The 17,003-nt window shown below is 36.9% G+C and overlaps 1 protein-coding gene across 1 annotated transcript in view; it reads right to left on the bottom strand.

Annotated features, from left to right (window-relative positions):
* LRIG3 (leucine rich repeats and immunoglobulin like domains 3) overlaps nucleotides 1-17,003 on the bottom strand; it is a 44,708-nt gene that overhangs the window by 10,509 nt on the left and 17,196 nt on the right. The window contains exons 4-12 of the mRNA XM_064508315.1: nucleotides 10,893-11,027; nucleotides 10,089-10,232; nucleotides 7,700-7,843; nucleotides 7,258-7,401; nucleotides 6,697-6,840; nucleotides 5,279-5,359; nucleotides 4,447-4,518; nucleotides 4,013-4,084; nucleotides 1,744-1,907 (exon numbers count right to left, since the gene is read on the bottom strand). Coding sequence (XP_064364385.1) covers nucleotides 1,744-1,907; nucleotides 4,013-4,084; nucleotides 4,447-4,518; nucleotides 5,279-5,359; nucleotides 6,697-6,840; nucleotides 7,258-7,401; nucleotides 7,700-7,843; nucleotides 10,089-10,232; nucleotides 10,893-11,027 — 1,100 coding nt within the window. The remainder of the gene's footprint in view (nucleotides 1-1,743; nucleotides 1,908-4,012; nucleotides 4,085-4,446; nucleotides 4,519-5,278; nucleotides 5,360-6,696; nucleotides 6,841-7,257; nucleotides 7,402-7,699; nucleotides 7,844-10,088; nucleotides 10,233-10,892; nucleotides 11,028-17,003) is intronic.

Consider the following 17,003-nt stretch of genomic DNA (forward strand, 5'->3'; position numbering starts at 1 on the left):
AGAGAGAGACAGAGAGAGACAGAGAGAGACAGAGAGAGACAGAGAGAGACAGAGAGAGACAGAGAGAGACAGAGAGAGACAGAGAGAGACAGAGAGAGACAGAGAGAGACAGAGAGAGACAGAGAGAGACAGAGAGAGACAGAGAGAGACAGAGAGAGACAGAGAGAGACAGAGAGAGAGACACACAGAGAGAGGTGGAGCTCACCTGAACTTGAGCTGCCTACAGAACAGTTTGCAAGTCTGGAGCTGAGCTCTACTTACACAGCAACGTGGATCCCCTGACCTGGGACTGTAGGTGTGGGCCTTAAGAATCTCCTAGGCTGGTTAGTTTTCCTGCTTCAAACCTCTGTGTTAAGTCCTCCAACACAAATCATATCACTTGCACAACAAGCTGACAGTTAAAGTAAAATAAACTAAAACGTATTTAAGTTACCCCGGTGAAAAGAGTGCTGAACACGCTTTGTTTTAGTTGTATTATCAATAGAATAATAAAATATTTTAAAATTTTAGTTATTCTTAGGGGGAATGAGAAGATCAGTTAAATAACTGGATGTTACAGAATATAGAAGAACATTTCAGGATAAACCTGGCAATGTCTTTTGGGGGGAGAGGGGAGGGAGGGTTTCAATACATGTATCACACAGACACATATATACAGATATATCACAAACACGCATGCACATGCATGCACACACTCGCTCTCTTTTGAGGAATATATTTCTCATTCTGCAGAAGCCACTTAACAATTGTATAATGAAAAATGAGCTATTCATCACCTAAATGGTACTATTTTAGCATTATTGTGCTAAATTTAAATAATTAAGACAGGTCACAAAAGCATCTATTTATTCTTTCCACAGAGTTACCTTTGGTATGGACATGTCTCATGGTTTGTTTCAGCTTGAAAGACAGTTTTAGAAAGCATAAATGATACGAATTTTCTATATTTTAGGTTCACAGATATGGAACTCTTGCCTAACATTGCTTTCCATTAACAATTTCAGGATGTCTCCCTCCTGTCTCCTGCTTGCTTTCAAAACGCATGCTATCACCTCAGATTCATGAGGGACAAGTTCTTCCCTTGAGGATTTACAATGCAAAGCCTTAAAGTAAAAATATTGTCTTATGATTCACTTTCTGGCCTATTGAAATGCAAAATGTTGGTAACATAACTGTGGAAATTTTATGTTTTAAAATACAGTTCAAGTAAAACAGACAATAACTTAGGTGTTCCCAATCATTTTTAAAGTAGACAACAAGTGCACACAGAGAAAGGACAGAGCTGAGGCCAGTATGGCTATTTTACCTCCGTATTTTCTCAGCCTTGGAAGATCTCAACTCTTATGAAGTATGAAAGTAATTTACAAATAATCAAAACCAAAAATGGCTTAAGTTTGCCAAAACATGTTTCCTTTAAAAATGATAGTTATCTAAACAATATCCATATTTTAAACCTAAAAGCGTACACATTTACCACCACAAACTGCTGAGCTTGCTCTGCACACCATGTTGTATACTGTGTAAGCAAGCTGTACATGAAATAATAAAGAAAACGTCGCTCCCCATCTTGTATGAAGCCACAAGCTTCTACATCAAAGTTTGGGAACAGAGAAGCAAATGTTAACAAATATTAAATCCTCTCCATTTTGTTAGAGAAATCACAACATACCAAAGAAAACACTACAAAAGCAATCCATTCAGCAAATTTGTTCTATGGAATAAGGAATAGGGGTTACCACTCACCACAGACAAACCCGTCTAAGCTGACGGAAAAAATACTTCTGCCTTTTAGCAGCTGAGGATGGGCACAACTGGCATTTACAAAGCTCTGGAAGTTGTTCTCTGACAGCCACTGTGGGAGCCATTTTAACTGGCAGTCACACAAGAGACTCGATGTGTTTAAGTGCCTAAGAAAAAGCAATTACACATTGAACACTTGTTTGCTTGCTTTTCTGTTTGTAATATAGATCCATACAAGCACTACGAGTCAATTGTATAAAGTTAAATTTTAACTTAAATAAATTAATAAATTATTACAGAAAGAAACCAATGTTACTTAGCACACATGGGATGACACCATTGTCAGAACTTTAAATTTTACAAAGCAGAAGTGTTTAATCTTTACTCTCAGTTTCTGTCGTATCTATGAGTCCAAGCAGTTGGCCAAGTTTGTACTGCATTAGTTACAAAACAGCAAACAGCAGTGGGACACGCAGAATGGGCACTTAGGGGAACAGTCCAGAAGGGAGGAGCTCTGAGAGATAAAGCTTTGCAAGAAAACAATTTTGAGACAATTTCATCCCCTCATTTCGACTTCGGTCAGAATTTATATTGGGGAAGGTATTTAAAATGGGGAGGGGGCGAGGCGGGGGGAAGACAAGCAATACTCAGCACTGCTGTAACAAGTGCAGAACTAATTATCAGTTCACCTAACCTTTGTGAATACCTACATTCATAGAGGGAAAAAAAAAACTGTGAAGAAACCAAAGGGATGTTCTGTGAAGCACACTGAATCAGGAGTTGGAGCAGGAAGAGTTCTCAGTTTTAGATTAAAACTCAGAATCACCTTAAAAAAAACTAATTAAGTTAAGTAATAAAACTCCTCTCTTCAAAGTTTGCAATGTTATCTGTTCTTGGAGGAAAAGCAAAAATAATGGATCCAGGGAGAGAAACATCTTTAGTCATAAATGAAGACACACCAATTAGCACAAAAATTCTTCAACATTTCCTGCAGAAAAGGAAGAGAAGCTCTGTGCTCTCTTTTCACATCAGCACTGCACGGATAAGGCCTATGGATGCCAGCTCACTTTTTCACATCTAGATGAAACAGATCATCTTTCACTGAAGTGCTAAGGGCATTCTTGTTATCCTTAGAAGACAGAGAGACCAGAGCACTTTTAGCTATCCTGATGCATTATTTGTCATATTTTCAGATCCAGCTCAAGGAAGAGGAAAGGCAGACAGTACATGGCTAGGGGTAAGTGCATGGCTGCTGCCTTCTATAGCAGTTGGAACTATGCAAAGATAAAGATGATGTCAAACTGAAATCTTTGAATGAACCAAATTTGGAAGGAAGGCTTTCTCTATGGCACCCAACACTACTTAATACCATAAGATGAAGCAGATAACCAACTGCCCAGGTGACCAAGGACAGGAGACTAGAAAACACAACTAAAAAGCTCTAGACAAGCTCCAAGTAGCTTCTATTCGTAATAGCATCTTTTTATTATTCTTTAGCTTGCTGCCAAATTATACAATAAAGCAGATCAGGACAACAGACCAGACAAGGAAAGGCTGATATGAATAGGGGAGAAATGAGATATATGCAAAAGAAAGAATGAGCTGTGCTCAAAACACAGTGAACAATGATGGCTTTTTCCCCTTCAGCAAAACTTAGCTCTAAAATCTAATGCATTGATGAACTGGGGAAATGGGTGAAAGGACAAAAAACAAAACAAAAAAACACTAAAAGAGTACATTCTTCCTGGTGACCGCTTCACGACTTCTCTGACAATTTGCCCCTTTGCTACTGCAGGATAGAAGGACCCAATTATAAGCACTGACAACCAGGTCTTTACAAAAGAATTACGGTACTACATTTCACTGGTCCAGTAAGCTGTAGCTCAGTTATAGCACTGCTCATATTATAGGACATTACATCAAAGTCTCCTTTATCTATTATCTATTAAGGATCAGCCAATTTAAACTGAGGACCCTAGAGACCAAATGTAGCAGAAAATGAACACCTCCCATCCTGTGCTATCTCACTTAAATAAAGTCATCACATGAAAATAAAAAACCCATTAACATACCTTTATTATACGACTTCAGAGATACTACAATGAGAATTTACCACTGCATCAGGAAACATCTTACAAGGCTTTTAAAAATATATACATACACACACTATATGTATATAAACATATATAAAACATCATGTAAACCTATACATATACAATAAATATATGGATACATATTATATTTGAAGTGATGTTTTTAGAAATAAACTTACAATTCTTTAAGTTTCTTCATTTGCAAAAATGCATTTCCTTGAACTGACATGATTGCATTGTTACTTAGATCTCTAGAAAAAAAAAAAAAGAGTATTAGAGGAGGAAAGAATAATTTATTAACCTGATGCATTTAACATGAAGACTCAAACAATAGTTTGTTACATTAGTTATATACAAAGGATTCCCTAGCTCAATAACCAATGAGACAGTATTAAATAATTTTATAGCATGCTTTATATATATATAATACTTTAACTCCAAAATTCACGTTCAGTATAACTCCAAAATAAAAGAATCTTGTTAACAACACCACATCAGCCAAGGTGTGTCCCACTCAGTCACGAGCAAAGCTTGTTAGTCCTACTTTTGTTTCAGCCAGTATCAAAATTCACTTTTTCCAATGCTGGGTTAAATGTGAATTTCTACTACTTACAGGTGTTCAAGTGCATCCAAACCAGAAAATGCTTTCTTTGTAATAGATCTAATCCTGTTTCCTTGTAGTATCCTGAAAAATATAAATGCACAATGCAAAACAGATGCAATAAGATGGGGGAATTTTGGACCTAGGAAGAAAATAACAAAGAACTGCATTTTTGGCATTTATTAGTCACAGTTTAGAAATGTTCACCATTCAACCTTCCCCACTGCAGTGAAATATCTCACCTCTAAAATACACCTGTTTATTCCACTTCAGTCACTAGAATGATTTCCAAAGGTGTTTAATGTGCACAGTTCAGTGATAAGGATTATTCTAAATGTATAAACATAAGCATCTTTTTATTTCATAGATGTGCATTTGAAAATGGTATCTTTTCACTACAATGAATTCACTTCCACTGCAAGCTGCATTACTTTACCAAAGACTATCCCTGTCACTAGTCCTTCGTAATATTTGCCAGTAAACTTACCATCAATTCCTATTATGAGAAACCCTCGTTCTTTGTAAAAGGTTTCCATAAACAAGATCAGTCTCTATATTAGTAATATTTAAAATTTGAATATATATTTCAGATTAGTTCGACTAGAAAAAGCTGGAATTTCTTTTATAGAATACAAACACTTTATAGAATAAATAGAATTTTAAAATGTTCACAGAATAGAATGGAATTTTATCAAGAACAAAATGGTAACAGAGAAAAAACATCTTAGCTATGGAAAATATAACATCATAAGTGTTGGGCTTGTCCCTTGCAACAGGTATAAGCCAAATCCAATACTGAATTGTTCAAGGAACGATGAAATACAATTACTGTAGCCATACTCACAGCTTCTTAAGTTTATCCAGGCCAGAGAAGGCACCGTTCATGTCTTCAATAGTCCATGATATTTCGTTATTTTTCAGATCTCTGTTTAAACATAGGAAAAAAAATCAAGCCACAAGAGCCATTAAAAAGAACCAGCTACATAAAGCTGCACCTGATGTTTAAAACAGTTCCTAAGATAGCTCTTCCGTAGCATTATTTTAAGAGAGGCTATTTCACTGCAGTTTTTACTGGGAAAGTTTGAAGATTATCTACTGGATACTCTTTCCACTGATACTTAAAAAGATCACAAGAACAACAAGTTTAAGAATCTTTAGAAAACAAACACACACAAACCCTGCAAAGATATTTGGATACAGGAATATCATAAGAGAAGGAGAATGACAGGAAGGGAGGGGATCAATTGTTGCTCCTTCAAAACAAAATGCTTTTGCAAGTTTTTATTACTAAATATCTATTCTTGTATTATGGGAATCATTTTAAAATCCTAGCGCATCCACAACATAAGCTTAATTATCTGTGAAACACAAAGAGACTGGAGATATTTGTGAAAACAATCAACAGGGTAGTTCCCACTCTGTAAACTCAGACACTTCATGCAAGTCTCTGACTTCTTCTCTTGATGGCCTTCATGTCTCTTCTGTACGCTTAATGAATGTAGCATATGACTCTCTGAACTGCATTTTAGCTAGATGCCCAAGGTGCGAGTATGTGAATAAAACCCTAAAAGTATAATGCTAACAACCTTTTCAAAGCCTGGAAGAAAAAGTGATCATGTCATTCATCTGGTTAACAGATGGGTCATTGATATGCAATTGGAACATTTTAACAAAGCTAAATATTTTTAGATTCCTTCACTTCTTTTTCATCTTTTCCTTACGGCACACATTTTACAAAAATGCTTAAATATTTAAAACACTTGCTCAGTCAGGAAAACCGTCAGCATCCATTATAAAACTTCAGTGTTAGAGTTCTGTCTTCTTATTTCGACCATAATGGAAAACTTTGATTCAGCTAAGACATAACTATGATCCAGACCCCTACAGCTGCAGGTAGCACTGCTGCCTGCTACCTTCACAGGGTGGCATGCCTTTCCGATGACAATGCCACTGAAAGTTTGTATCATATTTACCATCATCTATCAAATTATTTTTTCCTCTCAGGGATTCCTTTAGTGATGCCCATTACACAGCTAAAATGATGGTTAAGAACAGAAGGATGACATTTCCAGAGATGTAAACTTGTACACAGACTTAAAAGCAAAATGAAGTCTTCCTTCTCCCAAATGCTCTGGAAAAAAGTCTTACTGAAAGCAAAACATATGCTCATCTGGGAAATTTAACACAAGGTTTTGTAGTTACATGTTTCCATGAGAAAAAATGAAAATGTTAGACCTTAAAAATCAAGTTCTGTCAACTTACAAAGTTTGTAGACTGGAAAGTCCCCGGAAGGCACAATCAGCAATGTAGTTTACTTTGTTGTTTCCAATGTACAGTCCAACTAGTAGGCTTAAACCAACAAAGCTTGAATCATCTAACCTTGCTAAATGATTGAACGTCAAATCTCTGCAAGTTCAAGGAAAAATGTGTTTTAATGTTTATGCTGCAGTGTTTATTACTCAGTTCAACCCTGGTGAATTTTTAGTTGGGGGAAAAATTCTTTCCATTACAACTATCACAAAACCTACTACACAATTTTTGATTATATAACTTGTGAATTATTTCCCATAATTCACAAATTACTGCAGAATGGACTTCTTTCATTTGAAAATGACTGTGTCAAAGCTTTAGTACAACTGCCACAGCAAAATGAAGCAGTCACAGTTGGCTTCAGCTTCTTTCAACAAAATGTAACTGTCTCACACACAAAAAAGTTGTCACCTTGGAAACTTTGTTATGAAAAATTCACAGATCAGTGGTAAGAAGCTCATGCTTTGGCATGTACCCTGCTTTCAAAACTGGAATAGAATAAAAGCTACTCACAGCTCACTGAGTTTTTGGCAAAATTCCCAGGCATCAGGACTGATCCTGCTGATGGCATTTTGGCTGAGATGGAGTTGCTGCAGCATCAGCAAGCCATAAAGCCAGCCTTTGGTTACCTCTGTTAAGTTGTTATGGTCCAGCTGCCTACATATACACAAACACAGACAAACAGACAAAAGACGTAAGGTTCAGAAACTCAGTGAAATGCATGTCTACATCTAACTTCATGCTACTGGCTACATAGCCGCAAACTCTGCTTACACTTACAGTTGTATGCATGCATTCAGAATGTGCTTTTTCACCATTCACTTATTAATGTTTGCTGCTTTTCAAACCATGCCAGAATAACTTAATTCAAAAACACCTTTAAATTTTATCATGCAATTCTGTTCACTCTGTGCAATTCTACCAAATTGCAAAATATATGAAAGTTTACACTTACAAGACTTCCATGTTGGTTAATCCCCAGAAGGCGCCATCCATGAGCCTAGTAACCCCATTTCTCTGCAGTTTTAATGATTTCAAAGCTGGAAGTCCTTGGAAAGTAAGCCCATCTATTTTTTTTATTTTGTTGCGATTCAGCTCCCTGCATCAATAAATTTTACAGTTAAAGCAGAGTAAATTTACCCGCATGCCAACAACCTTTCTTCACTCTCTGGAAATAAGCCTTATTTAAATAGCTATGCTGCACATAAAACAGAGACAAGATATAATAAAATTCAAACATATTACTGTAATACATTATGTTTAACCGTGCTTAGACCTTTGGTATTTTGGATAATGAGGACAAGTACTTGGTAATTTTTTGATTTTCAAGTTTAAAGAATCTAGAATGGAATTATTAGCCCTAGTCTCAAAATAAAGAGTAAAAGCAAGTTCTTCGTATTTATCCAGCAGTACAGCTATTAATTTTGGCTAGTAACTCCAATGAATAACCAGTCAGAAAGAAAACGTTAAAGTTTTTAGTAGCGGATAACAAGCTAAAAGTAAATATCCTATGCTGGGTAATCATTCTCCTTTTTCATCAGGAGTCAAGCATTCCTTACACATTCTTCCTCATTCCCCACAACTAGTTATGAATTGTTCCTTGCTTTCTAAAGTGGTCTTGGCACTCACCCTACTGCTGCTACACTCCCCGCCACCGCCCCCTACACACACCTTGTAGTTCAGAGCTGGGACTCAAATGTATCCTGGAGGGGAGCAGTTATAAGGCATAGTTGGAGGGTAAGCTGCAGTGACAGCACCACTCACTGATACATTATACTTTTTTGCTCTTCACAACACTTTCTTATCATTGGTCCTCCTCAGCTCCAACACCTGTACCAACCCTAAGCAGGTTTCTGAGCCCTTTAAAAGGGGAAGTCTTCTCTCATGTAGGCACAAGGAACACTGTTAACTGTTTTTATAATAGTAATTTTAAACTAGTTACCATTTGCTAAATTAACAGTTATGTTTATTAGCAAAAATTTATATATACTATGCAGAGATGGGATTAGACAGTACCAAGAGAAGGACCTCATAGGACAATGAGAGATCGTTTGCCGCTTCAAAAAGACCTTTGATCTATCAATCTGCATCATACCAAACCAAAAAGAATTCTCTCCTCCTAAAACTTACTTCCCCCAGGGAACTAAAGAGATAAATCTTTCCCTCTCCATATTTATATCATGATTGTTTTTCAGACTTTCAGCTTTGTAAGAATTCAGCTTTCCCCTTTGGTAGCCTGATACCTTCTACCCTACTCTTCTCCTGTGCTTAGATGTGCAAAAGCTGTAAAGCACATTTGGTAAGAATAGCCTGTAGTTCTTCCCACTCCTCCCCTGAACACTTCTTCCCAGAGGATAATATTTTCTTTTGCCTTCACTGTAAATCAACTGTCTAACATAACTAGATTTGCCTACAGATTTGGTTGTCAATTAGCAGAACTTCTGTAGGTAAGAACATAATCAACTTTTAAAATCTCTGCATGATCTGAAGAGAAGAAAGTCTACTGAGCTCATTAACAAATTTTGAGCTTTGTATGACCGTTCTCATGGTCTATTGCTAAGGCTTGAGGCAAACTTTTCTTGCATTTGTGTACAGGACACAAGTCACTGTTTCCAAGTATGTCAAGTATTCTACTACTTTACTGTTTTTATCGCATATCTTTTACTTTCAAAGTTAATCTAAGAGACTTCATCATTTTAACTCTTTGCTATCTGATCGAGAAAATAATTAAGGATTTGACAAAGTCCTATCCTAGCCCATCTTGTAAACTTTTTGCACTCTTGAAATTAAACAAACACACACACACCTTTCTGAGTCTCCTTCATATTCAATAGTTTTATCTATTTTTATTACATAAAATATTAACAACAAATTACACAACAATTAACAAATATTAGACAACATTGTGTCAGTGAAGATGACTGAGGTCTGTTTACTTGAACATATTGCTTACTGTCATACTCTCTGAAATAAATTCTTTCCCTTCATTTGCTGTAATCATGAAAACAAAAATGCACAGAGACTGATCTAGTCTCCAAAACATATAAATTTACTTCACTTAGTATTTTCTCAAATGTCTCCTTACAGGAAAACTGCAGTTACCCCTTTTCCAGCCTTGTCTTTTTTTTCTTTTAATAGGCAAATGTAATTTTAACACAAAGACTATTCACAACTCACCAATATAAGACTATTTTTGTTCAGTATAAAGCTGGAGTTAGTAAGGGTGGTAGTAATATGTTTTCTGTGTCTGTCTCACTCTGCCTCTCATTAAATTAAAGGCTAAAGTTCAAGCACTGGAAAACCTGAAAACAATTAGTCACACAACAGTTGTGGGTTGCACTTACAGGTGCTGCAGATGGGAGAGTTTAAACATCTTTTGAGGGATTGCTGAAATTTTGTTCCTGTTCAGTTTCAATACTTGAAGTGTGCTAGACAAATTGTCAAAGGTACCAGGCTCCATGGAGGTTATTCGGTTACTGTTAATGTACCTGTTAAAACAATGTCTAGAAGGTTAAATTCACAGTTATTTAATAAATTTTTAATACCAAGTAGTAAAATACAAAGCTCTTATGCTGCCTATCCTCTGATAAATGGAATTTCATTTATCGCATTAATTAGAGCTCTTGACAGCTCAGCCTATAGTCAAATGGTATTTCAACACCAAAATTTTGCTCTACTCTGCAGGAGCATGTTACTGGCATAAGACAGTATGCTGTCAAAGTATAGGATGTTGCAACCCCGTTACTTTATTTTCAACTCAGTATAGCTCTGCCATTACAGGATTATTGAATAAGGATTAAGGGATGATTCAGAAAGTCCACAGAGCTCCACATAACTCAAGATGGAACCAACCACAGGGAAATTAGGTTTATTTTGTTACCTAATTATTAATCGCAAAAGATACATCTATTTGTTTCATCTCAAGATATTGATTTTCACTTTCTATGAACCAAAACATCTCACTGCAACAACTGATGTATTCAAGCTAGCAATTTATATTATACCTAAGAGGTGAAAGTGGGAATAAATATTTAATATGAGCATCTAATTGAAAAATTCCTAGTCCTTCAACAAACAGCTACCAGTTTAAGTTTCTCAACAAGTTTTTGAAAGTAACCTGAAAAAATATAACACCAAGCTTTACTTACAGATACTTGAGTTGTAAAAAAGGAAATGATGATATTTTTAGCTCTGATATGTTGTTGTTGCTTAGGTCCAAAGTTTCTAGACTCTGAAATGGTTTCAGATGTTCAAACAAGATGTTGACAATCTTGTTGCTGGGCCTGAAATTTAAGGACAATAGTTAGATGACTGTCGTTTCCAGAGTAAACACGTTAACTACATGTCACTCTGACAAAAATTAGTTCTTAATTCCCCTATTTGAAAATAATTTTTTCTTCAAGAAATACAATACAGTATATCTCTAAGCAAAACATTCATTTCTAGCCATCCCAAGTTGCAAATCCTAATGCTGTAAATAGATGTATCAGCATTTCTTAAAAAAAAAAATTCCCAGCAGACACAAAGAAACAATTTGCATTATAATCCAGTTACTGTAATTCATAGCTTTTAAAAGAAGAAGTAAAACTCCATGATCACCTGTTTCTGAACTGCAGAAATAGCTGGTATTTGTATTGATTAGCATGTCACAGCATTGCAATGAAATCAGATTAGCCTTTTTTTTTCTATTTTAACCAAACTTGTATCACAGTAGCTAGATATTTTACTTCATTAAAAAAAAAAGCTACAGCATGAAAATTAGTCTGAATTTCCATAAAAACAGAGCTAGATTAGAAAATATGCATGACAGTGTGCCCCCCTCAGAAAGACATTCTTTGTATTTTGAAATTAGACCTAGTACTTCATCCTACAGGTTTTACTTGTTTGTTGGCAAAGAATAAAATTCATGCTTATTACAGCTCATTACAGAGGCTCTGGACTTCATGCATGCTCAAACTTCAACTAAGGCATAACACTATTCCATAACAAAAACTTTGCAACAGTTTGAAGATATGGATATCTTCATCTACTACTAGCAATAATACCCCTTTTTCTTTTTCCAATGAAACGTGCTTTTTTGCAGCCATCGTATTTCATGTTCATACCCAGCAGCCTCCCAGGCTTTCCATTCTACTTGCATAATGTACAGGATCATGCACACACATCAGCAACATCAACACGACTATTCAGCTGGGGCTAATGGCACATAAGGGAAAACAGATCATCACTTATTAAATGAATGTAGCCCTAAATGATTCTGTTACCTTGTCAAGTTCAAGTCAGTTCTGCTGTGATACATCCTATACCTAGTATGATGAATGATCAATATTTAGGAGCTCTCCCCAGCTTCTAGAAATTGCAGGCAAAGGCAGTTTCAGGTAGAACTATGAAAAAAGAACATTGCTTCTGAAATGCGTTTGCCTTTATTGGAAATACTTGCTTCGGATCAACAAAGCCACAGATTTAGGATAGCATGGGCAACCCTCATGTACACAAAGGCGGGGGCGAGGGGGGAGGGGAATACAACTACTACTCAAGACAAAAAATCCTGTCTCAAAAACTGAACCAGAAGTTAGATTAATGGCCCTTTCGACCACATGTGGGAATGGGTAAGTGATCTTGCAGCCCCTCCAACGCTGCTCTTTTTCCATATCAAGTTTCATTCCTCAGGCTGTCTGGTAGAGGTACACTGCATTTTTTTTTTTTTTTAACTCTTAGCTGAAAGTATTTACAATAAATGGAAACAAATTACTTTAATAAAAAACAACAACAAACACCACCACCATGTGTCAGTTCCACTGGCCAAATAAGACTATGAGTTAGATAACAGGTCATAGAGCCTTGCCTTTATGCATTAGTTTGTTTATAAGGTAATTACTAACAAGGTATTAAAACTGCCAATTACTTGAGTGACGAATAAAATTTTCCTTGCAGTAAAAGTGTGCTCCAGCAGAAGCCAGCAATTTCCTGAACTGCACGCCTCCTAAATTGCAGTGTGAAAGTGTTCAGTTATAGACACAGCTTTCACAGTGCTGTCTTTGTGTCAGCATTGCTTCATAAAACAGAAATTCCTTACAACTGGCAGGATAATAGCCCCTGTATTACAAAGTTTAGTTGGACCTAATGGAACCAAATAAAACTCTTATACAGCCTTCAGATTAGCACTTAAACTAACTGGCAAATTACCTGACACAGACCAGTTAAAAAAAAAAAAAAAAGAGGCAGCTTGTTTGTTTTGGGAAATGTTTTTTGTTTTTTGGTGATTGTAGAGTCACTTTGTGTGGAGAAATCAACTTCTTTTATTTACTGATACAGAGCTATACCTCAAAGTTCTATTCCATCTCATAATGAAAATCAAATGGGCACCCACTGTACCTTTCTACTTATTCATGTTTGTGGGAGCTACTCAAATGAAAAATATCTAAATGTTTCCCTTTTTATTGTCCAAGCCTGTGAATCCAGTCTTCCTGTCAAAAAAATTGAAACTCAATAACTCCCAGCTAAAAGGAGATTATCTGGTGCTGAAAACATGCCAAACCATTCCATTTGAAGCCGCAGCCCTAATTAAAATTAGAATGTTTAATTCTAATTTGATTTTTTCTTTACAATCATCACTTAAGTAAATCAAATAAAAACTATGTCAACTTCCTCATAACTGTCAAGTTATTTTCAGAATTAGTCAAGAAGGACATGTCTGAAAATGCAAGCCCATCTAATGTATCAGGACAGAACCAAACAGTATCCTCTTTCTTGGCATAATTAAGTTCAAGTCTGTCTTCTGTGCAAAAGCTTTCCAGCCAAGTGGTGTTACTGAGCTCAGACAAAAGAGTTGCATATACCGTACCGGTTTCATTTTACAGATCCTTCAGGGAAGATCACGGCAATCAGAGATCCCCTTGCAACAGGAGAACCAGCACATCAGGTTCTCACAGAAGCACACCCGGACCAAGCACATTTCAATTTCTTCATACGCAACAAACAGCAACACACTACAACCTCCTTAGAACTTTCTCTGCTACAGCTAAAAAAGCAGGAGCACTGAGGAATACAAATAAAACCACCAAAATATCGACGTGAGTTTGAATATATGCCTTTTGCTTTTTGAATGCCTATACCCTAACTTGCAGCAAAAACAATAGAGTGCATGTAGACTGATGTAATTGTTTTTACACACGCTTGTGTGAATAGCAACTTAATACAGAATACCAGTTTTTCATTACGGGTATGAGAAAAACCCAAGCTTTCCATCCCAGCATTCATGACTTCAACCACACCACGAGGCCAAACATTTATGACAGCCCAATCAAACATGATCTCAAGATTCACTCTATATAAACAGCAGCTACAGCATATCTGACATATTGACTTGTATTTTCTCTGGCTCTGGGGAAATATAAAACAGGATAGCAACTTCCATATCCATCTTGTTAAGGATCTAGTTACCACCTCTTAGACACAGTGTTTCACATTTGCTGAAGAAAGCCATTTTTTAAGATATGAGATGGTATGAGTAAGTATCTCTTGATAAGACTGTCAATACGTAATGTTTTCTATCTTAGAAAAACAGCTATGAGAGCTGAAAAATATGAATTCATTGATTTGACCCTACAGTAGGGAGGCGTTCTCTCTGAAATAGCTTAAGATCTGAAATCCTGTCTTTCACCTCTATTCAGAACCTCAGCACATAAAGTTCCTGGCCTTCCTTCCCAAGCAAAACTCTTCACTCCAAGTAGATTTTCATCTGTCATCTTTTGAGAACCTCTTGGCTTTATCTTACACCATGAGTTTGACAAGGAACGCATGCATGAGTCTGGAGTTGGAGCAAACCAGTAAAAAATGAAGTTGTCTATAAAGACACATTTGGAGAGCTGTGTGCCTGTGCAGCCTGCTCTCCAAAGTTGTTCCATGTAATGTGTCTCTGTTTTAAAATCTGTGTGATTGGGGCTAAGACCATTATCTCCTGCCCCTCAAAAACTAAGCCCTGGCAGACAGGGTATACTAGATTGGCTTTACAAATAGGCTAATGAGATAATACTGGAGTCTAGTGCTAGAGATTAAGAGGATGTGCAATGCGAAAAATATTCTGCTAGGTCTAGATATTACTGAGCACTGTTCAAGCCAAGACGCTAGGATTCACAGATATTTGGGGTCTCATGTTTACATGGCTTCCAGATTAGAGCTGGCTTGCAGGCAGCCATGTCAGAGCACAGGCAAAGCAGACATTGTGGTTGCCACTCCTTGTATTTCTTCCATTCACCCATCAGTGTCATATGACTCTTGTCATACTGTCATATCAGCTATTGTTTCTTACGTTTTTTTCCCCCCCCTCCTCCAAACTCCTCCAAGTCTTCTGCTCTATAATCTTTGGAGCTCTCATAATAAACAATAATGTGAAGACACTGAGAGGAAGAAAATTTAACAAAAAGAAAACATAATTGCTAATAAGAGTTGGAAGATCAAGACTGTAATAAACTTCCTCAGAAACTGCTGGAAGACTCATGTTTTGTGGCTTTTAGAATGAGGCTGGACAAGTTTCAGGAGTACATACTACAGGAAACAGGCTCAGTAACTCCTAAAGACAAGAAAGAAGGAGAAAAAAGATCTTTCGGTATTTTTTTTCTTCCACTTCTACTCATTTGCCTACTAAAATTAGCCTGACTGTAACGAACAATTATGTCATTTAAAATGTTGCAATTACGGTTTCAAGTTTAACATTTCCCTTACAAAAATCCCCTGATAGGAATTGCACTATGCGTACTTCTCACAATCAGACAACCAACTGCAGACCAAGGCATTGAATTAGAACCTCCAGTTTTGTGAATCTTTACAGCTGTTAGAGATAGAAGTTTCACTTGAAATATTTATGTTTCTATGTCAGAGAAGCAGATGCCAGAAGTAGAGTCAAGATTCTGGCTCACTTCCAGTCCTACTGGTAAGTCTGCAAGCCTGCTGCCTAGTTCACACACAGGCTCCTCACATTCCTTGAGGCTCTTTCTTTTGAAGCTCTCCTTCATTCCCTGATTCCTGTCTGTCATTGCTCTTTCAGGCCAGACATCAGCACAGTCTCAGGTCTTATTTTGTGTGCTTATTTTTTGTGGTATATAGGCACGAAGTACAAACTCAAGACTCAGATCCTCTCCTTAGTCTATGAAGTCTCCATCCAAAACTTGACACCAAAGGTTTACTGATTCCCAAGCCAAACATAAACAGGGAAAAGAGGAAGAGATGCAGAGTGAAATATCTCAGAGATGGTGGTCTCAAAAAGAAGATGGAGGCAAATGCAAGCTTCCAAACACTTGATACTTTCACAGCAATTCTTTCCCGAGTCCAGTCATAACACTAATATGTAGTTAATCAAAATATCTCTCCAAACTCTTCTCTTGATACTCTAGAGTCTGGTTCGAATTCAACTTTTGGGCCTTGCCAAAAAAAATAAAAAAATAAAAAAAAAAATCACAAATTACTTAGCATGTGATATCCAAGTGAATGTTTAAGCGCACTACTTTATTTTAGCTAGGGTAAACAGCAGCAATGAAGGCATAGCTATTTCAGCAGAGGCTAACAGCAGGAATAATAGCCCTTTGTGGACCTGGTGTACTCTGTGACTGTTAGCCCATTCTAAAATCTTACACAGCTATGAGTTCATGCCAGCTAGATTAAACCCAGCATACTGCCCACCCATATTATAAATCACATGTTCAATCTAACGTGTGGACCCATTAAGTAAAAACATCTGTCCTTCATTTCCACAGGGCCATTCCTCTCTTTTGGAGGCTTCTTTTTCCCAGACTTCAGACTTGCACTCTTCTAGACCCACTCCTCATCTCAACTGCTAGTAAGAAGTAGAGGGATCTTCTCCTATCAACTCCTAATTCCCTCAGAGCCGGAGTGAGGCGTGGCGGGGGGGCCCATGTCTGTCTCTCAGTCATTGCATTTGACTGCTCTATTGCAATAACTGTTTCTCTACGCCCTAACTCTGATGCTTATTCCTGACCTCTTAATTCCTTTCTGACTTCCCTCATTCGCTGTACTGTATGCCCTACAACTTGGCACAATTTTCCCTAGTAAAATTTCCTACAATTCTTCCATTTCCTCACACATGAATATTGTTCTCTGTTTTTCAGATCCATTATTACTGCTTTTAATTAATCTTTTTAACACTGTAGGTCAGAAAATCATGCTAGATTTTTCCACTGAAAATAGCCATAAAATTTGCATTCTTTTCCATTCTCATTGCAAAAGCATTCATCTAGGCTCTC

Source organism: Dromaius novaehollandiae, chromosome 1 (genome assembly GCF_036370855.1).
Source record: "Dromaius novaehollandiae isolate bDroNov1 chromosome 1, bDroNov1.hap1, whole genome shotgun sequence".
Lineage (NCBI taxonomy): Eukaryota > Metazoa > Chordata > Aves > Casuariiformes > Dromaiidae > Dromaius > Dromaius novaehollandiae.